This window comes from Monodon monoceros, unplaced genomic scaffold, assembly GCF_005190385.1.
Source record: "Monodon monoceros isolate NGI ecotype Baffin Bay Population unplaced genomic scaffold, NGI_Narwhal_1 Super_Scaffold_3, whole genome shotgun sequence".
Lineage (NCBI taxonomy): Eukaryota > Metazoa > Chordata > Mammalia > Artiodactyla > Monodontidae > Monodon > Monodon monoceros.
In genome coordinates, this window is record NW_021703780.1 from 20,359,645 (window position 1) to 20,372,121 (window position 12,477).

At 43.6% G+C, this 12,477-nt stretch overlaps 1 protein-coding gene across 1 annotated transcript in view; it reads left to right on the forward strand.

Moving 5' to 3' along the window:
• MRS2 (magnesium transporter MRS2) overlaps positions 1-12,477 on the forward strand; it is a 41,564-nt gene that overhangs the window by 26,056 nt on the left and 3,031 nt on the right. Inside the window, exons 8-9 of the mRNA XM_029242633.1 lie at positions 5,739-5,891; positions 6,146-6,263. Coding sequence (XP_029098466.1) covers positions 5,739-5,891; positions 6,146-6,263 — 271 coding nt within the window. The remainder of the gene's footprint in view (positions 1-5,738; positions 5,892-6,145; positions 6,264-12,477) is intronic.

Genomic DNA, 12,477 nt, shown 5'->3' on the forward strand with positions numbered 1-12,477 from the left:
GTTGTTCATCATTGCTTGTTTCATCTTTATTTCTTCTAGGTCCTTGTTAACTGTTTCTTGCATTTTGTCCATTCTACTTCCAAGATTTCGGATCATCCTTATATCATTATTCTGAATTCTTTTTCAGGTAGACTGCCTATTTCCTCTTCATTTGTTAGGTCTGGTGCATTTTTATCTTGCTCCTTCATCTGCTGTGTGTTTTTCTGTCTTCTCATTTTGCTTATCTTACTGTGTTTGGGGTCTCCTTTTTGCAGGCTGCACGTTCGTAGTTCCCGTTGTTTTTGATGTCTGTCTCCAGTGGCTAAGGTTGTTTCAGTGGGTTGTGTAGGCTTCCTGGTGGAGGGGACTAGTGCCTGTGTTGTGGTGGATGAGGCTGGATCTTGTCTCTCTAGTGGGCAGGTTCACGTCTGGTGGTGTGTTTTGGGGTGTCTGTGGCCTTATGACGTTAGGCAGCCTCTCTGCTAATGGGTGGGGTTGTGTTCCTGTTTTGCTAGTTGTTTGGCATAGGTTGTCCAGCACTGTGGCTTGCTGGTCGTTGAGTGAAGCTGGGTGCTGGTGTTAAGATGGAGGTCTCTGGGAGATTTCCGCCGTTTAATATTATGTGGAGCTGGGAGGTCTCTTGTTGACCAGTGTCCTGAAGTTGGCTCTCCTACCTCAGAGGCAGAGCCCTGACTCCTCGCTGGAGCACCAAGAGCCTTTCATCCACACGGCTCAGAATAAAAGGGAGAAAAAGTAGAGAGAATTAGTAGAAGTATGAGGAAAGAAAGAAGGAAAGGAGGAAAGGAAGGAAGGAAGAAAGAAGCAAAGAAGGAAAAAAGGAGGGAGGGAGGAAGGAAGGAAGGAGGGAAAGAAGGAAAAAAGACAGACAGAAAGAAGATACAGTAAAAATAAAATAAAGTATAATATAGTTATTGAATTAAAAAATATTTAGAAAAAAAAAGGGACGGATAGAACCTTAGGACAAATGTTGGAAGCAAAGCTATACAGAGAAAATCTTACACAGAAGCATACACATACACCTTCACAAAAAGAGGTAAAGGGGGAAAAATCATAAATCTTGCTCTCAGAGACCACCTCCTCAATTTGGGGTGATTCGTTGTCTAAAGGAGGGAAGGAAGGAAGGAAAGAAAGAAAGAAAGAACGAAGGTAAAGTATAATAAAGTTATTACAATTAAAATTAATTATTAAGAAAAAAAATTTTTTTTAAAAACCATGGACGGATAGAGCCCTAGGGCAAATGGTGGAAGCAAGAGTATACAGACAAGATCTCGCACAGAAGCATACACGTACACATTCACAAAAAGAGGAAAAGGGAAAAAAATCATAGATCTCGCTCCTAAATTCCACCTCTTCAATTTGGGATCATTCCTTGTCTATTCAGGTATTCCACAGATGCAGGTACATCAAGTTGATTGTGGAGCTTTAATCCGCTGCTTCTGAGGCTGCTGGGAGAGATTTCCCTTTCTCTTCTTTGTTCTCACAGCTCACAGGAGCTCAGCTTTGGATTTGGCCCTGCCTCTGCGTGTAGGTCGCTGGAGGGCGTCTGTTTTTTGCTCAGACAGGACGGGGTTAAAGGAGCCGCTGATTCGGGGGCTCTGGCTCACTCAGGCCGGGGGTGGGGGGGGGAAGGAGGGGCACTGCGTGCGGGGCGGGCCTGCGGCGTCAGAGGAGGCGTGACGTTGCACCAGCCTGAGGCCCGCCGTGCGTTCTCCCAGGGAAGTTGTCCCTGGATCCCGGGAACCTGGCAGTGGCGGGCTGCACAGGCTCCGCGGAAGAGGGGTGTGGAGAGTGACCTGTGCTCGCACACAGGCCCCTTGGTGGCGGCAGCAGCAGCCTTAGCGTCTCCCGCCCGTCTCTGGGGTCCGCGCTTTTAGCCGCGGCTCGCGCCCGTCTCTGGGGTTCGCGCTTTTAGCCGCGGCTCGCGCCCGTCTCTGGAGTTCCTTTAAGCAGCGCTCTTAAACCCCTCTCCTCGCGCACCAGGAAACAAAGAGGGAAGAAAAAGTCTCTTGCCTCTTCGGCAGGTGCAGGCTTTTCCCCGAACTCCCTCCCAGCTAGTCGTGGTGCACTAACCCCTTCAAGCTATGTTCAAGCCTCCAACCCCAGTCCTCTCCCTGCGCTCCGTCCAAAACCGAAACCCAAGCCTCAGCTCGCAGCCCCGCCCGCCCCGGCGGGTGAGCAGACAAGCGTCTCGGGCTGGTGAGTGCCGGTCGGCACCGATCCTCTGTGCGGGAATCTCCCCGCTTTGCCCTCCGCACCCGTCGCTGTGCACAACTCCGCGGTCCCGAAGCTCCCCCCTCCGCCTCCCGCAGTCTCCGCCCGCGGACGGGCTTCCTAGTGTGTGGAAACTTTTCCTCCTTCACAGCTCCCTCCCACTGGTGCAGGTGCCGTCCTTATTCTTTTGTCTCTGTTTTTTCTTTTTTTCTTTTGCCCTACCCAGGTACGTGGGGAGTTTCTTGCCTTTTGGGAGGTCTTCTGCCAGCCTTCAGTAGGTGTTCTGTAGGAGTTGTTCCACGTGTAGATGTATTTCTGGTGTATCCGTGGGGAGGAAGGCGATCTCCGCGTCTTACTCTTCCGCCATCTTCAAGGTCCCCCCATCCCCTCACTTTCAATCTGTGTGTGTCCTTTGCCTTAAGGTGAGTCTCTTGTAGGTGGCATATTGTAGGCTCTTGTTTTTTTATCCAGTCTGCCACTCTGTCTTGATTTGAGCATTCAGTCCACTGACATTTAAGGTAATCATTGATACATATGTATCCATTGCCATTTTAAACCTTGTTTTCCAGTTGATTCTATGGATTTTTGTTGTTGTTCCTTTTTGTGGTTTGATGATTTCCTTTTATGCTTGTGTTCTCTTCTTTATGGTTTTTGTGGATCTAGTGTATGTTTTTGATTTGTGGTTGCCCTGTTTTTCAAGTATGTTAACCCCTTCCTATATCTGCTTGCTTTAGACTGATAGTCATATAAGCTCAAACACATTCTAAAAAACAAGAATCTACATTTTCTTACTCTCCTTTCCCACATTTTATGATTTTGATGTCCTTTTTTTACAGCTTCATATTTATCCTTTTGCTGTTTCTTGTGTTTATCATCCTTTCACAGTAGGTTTTTTTTTTTTCTTTTTGATCTGTATACTGGCTCACTTAAGTGATTTACTTTTCAACTGTGATTTCCCCTTTCCTATATCTTCTTCTTTTGTATTTAGAGAAGACCTTTCAATATTTCTTTTAGGATAGGTTTGGTATTGCTGTATTCTTTTAGTTTTTGCTTGTCTGAGAACTTCTTTATTTCCCCTCGTATTCTAAATGATAATCCTGCTGGATAGAGTATTTTAGTTTGCAGATTTATCTCTCTCAAAACTTTGAATATAGGGCTTCCCTGGTGGCGCAGCGGTTGGGAGTCCGCCTGTCGATGCAGGGGACACGGGTTCGTGCCCCGGTCCGGGAGGATACCACGTGCCGCGGAGCGGCTGGGCCCGTGAGCCATGGCCGCTGGGCCTGCGCGTCCGGAGCCTGTGCTCCGCAGTGGGAGAGGCCATAGCAGTGAGAGGCCCGCGTACCATAAAAAAAAAAACAAAAAACTTTGCATATATTTTGCCTCTTCCTTCTGGCTTGCAGTGTTTCTGTCGAGAAATCAGATGATAGCCTTAAGGGGATTCCCTTGTAATTAACTCTTTGTTTTTCTCTTGCTGCCTTTGGAATCCTCTCTTTACCTTTTGCCATTTTTATTATAGTATGTCTTGGTGTAGGTTTGTTTGGGTTCATCTTGTTTGGGACCCTCTGTGCCTCTTGTATCTGGATATCTGTTTCCTTCTTTAGATGTGGGAAGTTTTCAGCCATAATTTCTTCAAATACATTTTCAATCCCCTTTTCTCCTTCTGGAATCCCTGTTATACATAGATTGGCACACTTTATATTATCCCATAGGTCTCTTATATTGCTTTCATTTTTTTTCATTTGGTTTTCTGTCTGCTGTTTTGATTGGGAAATTTCCATTATTCTGTGTTCCAGATCACTTATGTTTCTGCATTATTCATTCTGCTATTCATTGCTTAGCTTTCGTTTCAGCAGATGAATTTTCTTATTTTTCTTGGCTCCTCCTTATAGTTTCTAGTTCCTTTTTACAGTAATCTGCATTTCTGTTGATAGCCTTTCTTAATTCCTTCAGTATTTTCATTACCTCCTCTTTGAACTCGGTGTCTTTTAGACTGAAGAGGTCTGTTTCATTGTTTGTTCCTTCAGGGCAATTCTCTTAACTGGGAGTGGTTCCTCTGCTTCTTCATTTAACTTATATTTCTCTTACCCTGTGAGTTTAGGAGAAACAATTATCTACTGTAGGCTTGGAGGGCTATTTACATGCGGGAGCATTCCTGCTTAGCTTTTGTGGGTTTAATATTTTTTTGGCTTGAGGGCTGTCTTTGGTTTGGATGTTTGCCATCTCTTTCCTCAGCGTGTGCTGGCCATTATCCTCTTGTCAGAGGGTGAGCAGGTGCGTGCCCCGCGCACGCTCCCAGGAGGTCAGGGGCAGCGGTTGGTGCCTGGTCATGGGACCCTCGGCGTTGGCAGGCTGTTCCCACTTCTGGAGCCTGAGATGGCAGTGGTGGCTCGTGCCCGCCCCCAGAGCTCATGTAAGCAGTGCCCTGCTGCCTGAGAAATAAGCTCCTGTGGAGGCTCCACCCCTCTCCTTAGGCCCCCCCCCTCATGCCCCCCCACCCCAGCAGTGGTGCCCTACCTCTCTGGGGGGCCCAGGCTTCTTCCCTCAGTGGTGGCACACCACACCCTAGCCCCCTCAGGCAGCCACCCCCAGTCTTCTCTCCTGTTCTGACCTCCGAAGCCTGAGCCTCAGCACCCGGCCCCCCACCCGCCCCAGTGGAGGACTGTCTCAGGCTGGGGAGTGCCAGGCAGCAGCACCAACTGACTGTGTGGGGCTCTCTCTGCTTTGCCCTCCGCAAACTGCTTGTTGTGCTCTCCTACGAGGCTCTGAAGCCCCCCCCACCCCCCACCCCGTCCCAGCTGGTCTGCCTGCCAGGGAGGAGACTTCCCAGTGTTCTGACACCTTTCCTCTTTCACAGCTCCCTCCTGGGAGCAGGTCCCTTCCAGGTTCCTTTCTCTCTCTCTCTTTTTTTTTTTTCTTTTGTCCTACCCAGTTATGTGGAGATTTTCTTGCCCTTTTGGAAGTCTGAGGTCTTCTGCCAGCGTTCAGTAGGTGTTCTGTGGGAGTCGTTCCGCATGTTGATGTATTTGTGGGAGAAGGTGAGCTCCCCGTCCTACTCCTCTGCCATCTTGAGCCTCTGACTGTATTGACATTTTTCAAAAACCGTTTACTTCATATATGAAAATGATGTTAATTATTTACCTTGGAAAGGAAATGCTCTTTATGTTCGTTTTTAATTTTTGGTTTTGTTTTACCTGATAGTGATTTGGGATTTGCACTAATTCATCAGCATTCACATGTCTGCATTTTCCTGTAACTGGTAGCATTGCATGAGCATCCCTGGGATCAGGGCCATGGCATACAGTGAGGCCTGTGTACGGATGGAACCCGTGTCCTCAACTACCTGTGTCATGTTTAGGATCAGTGGCAAAGCCACTCCAGACTGGCCTCAATCACAATAATAGTAAAGGCAAAGGGTAGTTTTTTTCACTGGTAGCTGAATATTTTATACTAATTCAGGAAGTTCTGTGGTACTAAATGTATAATGCATGTATTGGGGGCATGTTAATTATGTTAACTCTTAATTAAAGTGAAAAGAGCAGTGCTGGGATTGACCATGCAGAAGAAATGGAGTTGCTGTTGGAAAACTACTACCGATTAGCTGAGGACCTTTCCAATGCAGCTCGGGAACTTAGGGCACTGATTGACGATTCACAGAGTATCATATTCATCAACTTGGACAGGTAAGAAGGCCTCATATAAAACAATCAGTATTTTCTTTATAAAATAATACAAAGTAATAAAGCTTTTAAGGATAGCTTTGTTTTTCCATTTTGGAAAGAATTATACCATCATTATCGTTTGTAATTACTACATGGCCATGTCTTTTTTTTTAAGGTGTATGTTTAATCCGTGTGGTCTTTAATAGATTATTCAGTGAATTTGCTGCGTGTAGTTGGTAAGATCTTCTGAACTAAGCAGTTGTTCTCCTCCCCAGCCACCGTAATGTGATGATGAGGTTGAACCTACAGTTGACCATGGGAACCTTCTCTCTTTCGCTCTTTGGACTAATGGGAGTTGCTTTTGGAATGAATTTGGAATCTTCCCTTGAGGAGGTGAGAATGTATTATTTCAGTAATCTAGAGGTTGTTTTTAATGTTTTGAAGATAATTGTTTTAATGGATTTTTTTTAAAGAGAACTTTATTTATTTTTGGCTGTGTCGAGTCTTCATTGCTATGCGTGCACGGGCTTTCTCTAGTTGCAGTGAGCGGGGGCTGCTCTTCGTTGTGGTGTGTGGGCTTCTTACTGCGGTGGCTTCTCTTGTTGCGGAACACGGGCTCTAGGTGCGCGGGCTTCAGTAGTTGTTGCTCGTGGGCTCTAGAGCACAGGCTCAGTAGTTGTGGCACATGGGCTTAGTTGCTCTGCGGCATGTGGGATCTTCCCAGACCAGGGCTCGAACCCATGTCCCCTGCATTGGCAGGTGGATTCTTTTTTTTTTTTTTTAACATCTTTATTGAGTATAATTGCTTTATAACAAAGTGAATCAGCTATATGTATACATATATCCCCATGTCTCCTCCCTCTTGCATCTCCCTCCCACCCTCCCTATCCCACCCCTCTAGTTGCTCACAGAGCACCGAGCTGATCTTCCTGTGCTATGCAGATGCTTCCCACTAGCTATCTATTTTACATTTGGTAGTGTATATATGTCCATGCCACTCTCTCACTTCGTCCCAGCTTACCCTTCCCCCTCCCTGTGTCCTCAAGTCCATTCTCTACATCTGCATCTTTATTCCTGTCCTGCCCCTAGGTTCTTCAGAACCTTTTTTTTTAAGGTTCCATATATATATGTTAGCGTACGGTATTTGTTTTTCTCTCTCTGACTGACTTCACTCTGTATGACAGACTCTAGGTCCATCCACCTCACTACAGATAACTCATTTTTGTTTCTTTTTATGACTGAGTAATATTCCATTGTATATATGTGTCACATCTTCTTTATCCATTCAACTTTTGATGGACGCTTAGGTTGCTTCCATGTCCTGGCTATTGTAAATAGAGCTGCAATGAACATTGTGGTACTTGACTCTTTTTGAATTATGGTTTTCTCAGGGTATATGCCCAGTAGTGGGATTGCTGGTTCATATGGTAGTTCTATTTCTAGTTTTTTAAGGAACCTCCATACTGTTCTCCATAGTGGCTGTATCAATTTACATTCCCACCAATAGTGCCAGAGGGTTCCATTTTCTCCACATCCTCTCCAGCATTTATTGTTTGTAGATTTTTTGATGATGGCCATTCTGACTGATGTGAGGTGATACCTCATTGTGGTTTTGATTTGCATTTCTCTAATGATTAGTGATGTTGAGCATCCTTTCATGTGTTTGTTGGCAGTCTGTATATCTTCTTTGGAGAAACGTCTGTTTAGGTCTTCTGCCCATTTTTGGATTGGGTTGTTTGTTTTTTTGATATTGAGCTGCATGAGCTGCTTGTAGGCAGGTGGATTCTTAACCACTGTGCCACCAGGAAAGTCCCTTTAATGGATTTAAAAAGAAAGTTTTAACATGTATACTCCCCTAGTGAAATAAAATATATATTCTAACTCATTTAAAATTCATGCCGTATTGTTAGACTCTGTTATAACATAGATAGCCTAGGTTACCTTATGATTCCCAAAACATGTAATTACACATGGGAAGGGTTTGACCAAACGTAGTACACTGTGAGGCAGTGTTAATGAGGGATTCTTTTTTTTCTTTCTTTTAAATTCTTGTGTGTCAGGCAGTGTTCCAGGCAGTTGCATGCTTTATTTGACTCAGTTATCAAAACTCTGAAAATGAATGTATTTTCCCTGCTTTATAGGTAGGAAAACTGAGGCTCAGAAAATGTTAGTAACTTGACCAAGGGCACAGAGCTAGGAAATAACAGAACTAGGATTTAGTCCCCAAGACTTGCACTTTCCACTTTGCTCCATTTTAATATAACACTAAACTCTCAGGTTTTTTTTTAATTAAATTATTTATTTATTAGGCTGTGTCAGGTCTTAGTTGCGGCACGTGGGATCTTTGTTGCGGCATGCAGGATCTTTCGTTGTGGCATGCAGGCTTCTCTAGTTGCAGCACGTGGGCTTCTCTCTAGTTATGGCATGCGGGCTCTCTAGTTGTGGCGCAGGCTCAGTAGTTAAGGCTTGCAGGCTTCAGAGTGCAAGGCCTCAGTAGTTGCGCCGTGCAGGCTTAGTTGCCCTGCGGCAGGTGGGATCTTAGTTCCCTGCCCAGGGGTGGAACCTGCATCCCCTGCATTGGAAGGCAGATTCTTTTAACCACTGGACCACCAGGGAAGTCCCTCGCAGGGTTTTTCATAACATTGTAGGCTTGTACTTTCAGAAGATGTCTTACTGTGAGATTTCTAGAAATGAATCTGCATGCGCGTTTGGCAGGCACACTCTGGCGCTGGGTTCTGTGTCCTCGTTAACAGATCTATTCTCTGGCTGTTGCCGAAGTCCAACCCACGTTATCTCATCAGGACCACTATTCACTTTTATAAAGTGGTCTTTAAAAGAAGCAAATCTGATGGTCACTCTTCTGTGTAAAATTATTCAGGGGGTTTTGATTGTCATTAAGATAAAAATCCAGATTCTTTGGCCTGTAGGGCTTTTCCTGGTCTGCTGCACCCACGTCTCCATCTTGTCTCCAGAGACCTTGCCATCACCGTTGGTTGATTCATCACTATTCTTACTCACGGGGCCTCCACACGTCTCTCCTCGGCATCCACCTGTTTTTGCTTAGTTAACATCTGTTTCTCTCTCAGGTCTCAACTTACGTGTTACTTCCAAGGAGACTCTTCCCTGACTGCACCCCCAACCCAGCCGAGTAAAATTACTCCCCTGGTTATATGTGCCCAAATAATCCCACACTTTCCCATTTGCCATGTTCCTCAAGTTTGCAGTTGCTGTTTAAAGTCTGCAAAAGATCATAGCTCCCTGAAGCAAAGTCAGCAGTAGTCATTTTAATGCTCCTTATAAGATGTGAAAGAAAAATAAATGCAGCACACTTCATTCATTCATCTTACAGATAACGGTTTTTGGTGCCTGTTGCACACTAAACACTGCTTTTAGCCGTGGGGATATAGCATTGAATCCCTGCCCTTGTGGAGATTCCATTACAGTGAGGTAGAAGAGAATAAACAGATCCATGGTATATTAGGTGATAAGTGCCATAAAGAAAAATAAAGCCAGGTAAAGGGAGAGACTGTTAGCAGGAGGTGAGATGAGGGGCATCCTAGAGATAGGGTGGTCGAGGAAGATCTTTCTGAGGAGGTGACCCTAGAGCAGAGACCTGAATGAAAAGAGAAGGTGGGAAGGCCTGGGAGGAAGGTGATCTAAGCAGAGGAACCATGCATGTGAGACTGAGGCAGGGCTGCACTGAGCTTGTTGAAGGAACAGCAAGAAGGCCAGAGTGGTAGGGGAGCTGCGTCAAGTGGAGAAAGGCAGGGAGAATGTCAGAAGGACAGAGGGGGAGGGCGTGTTGATTTTGTGGCGCATGCTAAGAGTTTGGGTTTGTTCTAAGTGTGACAGGAATCTCTTGGAGGCTTTTGAGCCCAAATATAGTAGAAAGTCCCGTAGTCGCCAAAATATCTTGTGCGACATAGACCAACCCTGGACATTCTCAGAAGGTACTTCCGAAGACCTTTGCAAATTCCCCAATTTGTGACTGCAGAACTCTTTCCTGTTATTCTCCCAAATTATTTTTGTTAAGAACTATTTTTATGTACATATACTCACTTTACAAGCTAACTCTATCTTATGCTTACTCTAATATTTTTCTCTAAATGCCCATTAAAAAAAAATAAAGAGTTTTTAGAAATTCCTTTCTGATAGTTTCAGCATATGCAGTAATTCTGGTTGTAATGAGATCTGAGTAGAAAGTAGTGAGCTAGGCTTGCCTCCCAGAGCAAGATTCAGATCAGTGTCTCACCAGAGTCGCAAATGACATCTCCAGGTTTCCTGGAGAAGAGTTGAGAGATGTTCATTAAATCTATGAATGTCAGAGGTTTCCCTGTTCTTGTATAGTTGGAGTTAATATTTACAATGGTGAATCCAAGATAGGAAAAACATTTTTCTTTTTTAAAATAATACCAGACTGTCTCAAGAATAGTCAAATATTACTGTACAGCCTTTACCCAGATTCTTCAAACAGCAACATTTTATCATATTTACTCTATCATTCTATCAATATATACATACTTTTTTTCTAAATCATTTGAGAGTAAACAAAAAATGATGCTCCTTTACATCTAGATATTTCAGTATGTATTTCCTAAAAACATGTATTCTCTTACATAACCACAGCTCCAGAAAATTAACATTGAAACAACACTATTTTCTAATCTGTGGACCCTGGTCAGGTGTCACCACTCAGCTAAGTAGAGCCCTTTGCGTCATAGAAAATCTTGGATCGTGTGTTGTTATATAGTTGTCATGTCTCCTTAGGCTTCTTTAGGCCAGTTTTTCGATCTTTGTCTTTCATGGCCTTGACGTTCACAAAGAATGTAGGTCAGTTGTTTGGCCCTTGATACTCTTTCTTCATTATTAGATTCTGGTTACACGTTGTGTCAGTGTGTTCCTCACATTGAATCCCATCAGGAGACCCTTGATGTCAGTTTGTCTCATTACTGGTGATACTATGATCATTTGGTTAAGGTGGTATCTGCCCACTTTCTGTCCTGTGAAGTTACTCTTTTTCTCTGTGGAATTAAGTATCTTGTAAGAACTCTGCTATTGATCAAATTTGTACCCTCTAGTTGTTTTTTTTTTTAATTCAAGTGTAGTTGATTTACAATGTTGTGTTAGTTTCTGCTGTACAGCAAAGTGATTCAGTTATACATATATATACATTTTTTAATATTCTTTTCCATTATGGTTTATCATAAGATATTGAGTATAGTTCCCTGTGTTATACAGTAGGACCTTGTTGTTTATCCATTCTCTATATAATAGCTGACATCTGCTCACGCCAACCTCCTACTCCATCCCTCCCCCAACCCCCTCCCGTTGGCAACCACAAGTCTGTCCTCTATGTCTGTGAGTCTGTTTCTGTTATTTAGATAGGTTCATCTGTGCCATATTTTAGATTCCACATGTAAGTGATATCATATGGTATTTGTCTTTCTCTCTCTGACTCACTTAGTATGATAATCTCTAGTTTCATCCATGTTGCTGCAAATGGCATTATTTCATTCTTTCTGATGGCTGAGTAATATTCTATTGTATACACATACCACATCTTCTTTATCCATTCCTCTCTCAGTGGACATTTAGTTTGTTTCATGTCTTGGCTGTTGTGAATAGTGCTGCTATGAACATAGGGGTGCTTGTATCTTTTTGAATTATAGTTTTGTCTGGATATATGCCCAGGAGTGGGATTGCTGGATCATATGATAATTCTATTTTTAGTTTTCTGAGGAACCTCTGTACTGTTTTTCATAGTGGCTGCACCAACTTACATTTCTCACCAACGGTGTAGGGGAGGGTTCTCTTTTCTCCACACCCTTTCTAACACTTGTTACTTGTAGACTTTTTCATGATGGCCATTCTGACCTGTGTGAGCTGGTACCTCATTGTGGTTTTGATTTGCAGTTCTCTAATAATTTGCACCCTCTAGTTTTAGCATCCACTAATTGATCCAAAGTGGATTCATGTCTGAATCAAGTACTGCAATGATGATTATCACATGGTGATTTCTAATTTCATCACTCCTCCTACTTTTATTCTTTGTAAAGTAGAGCCTTCCTTCTCTCCCAGTTATTTATTCATTTGTATCAGTATGGACTCATGGGGTCTTACTTTAGTCAATGAGTTATAATCTGTCACTACTGTCATTATTTATCTTGGTGTTCAAATTGTTCCTTTCATGCTGACTTCTGAGTACTTTTGACATGTCCCCATCAGTTTTAGTGTTTTTTTAGCCTTTGGCACATCAAGATGTTCTAGGCATCTTATTTTTAAGGAGTAGATAGACTGAACAGTGCAGTGGCAGAGATGAAGAGCTTGAAAGGTAGGTACTTAAACATACAATACTGCAGGGCATGCCCAGAGCAGAGGGGGCATTAAAAATCCAACTCTTAGACACTTGTCCCTTCCCTTAATCTCCTAGAGGTCTCACACTGTGCTGTGTGTGTATTTTAATGACACATAGAATTTTGGACTTGCTTACCTCTCAAGTTTATCACATTTTAGCATTCCCAGACTTTTGATTTATAGGGCATTACAGAACCAGTCTATAGCAAAAAACAACAGTAATCTGGGTATGCTAAGTCTCATTTAAACATAA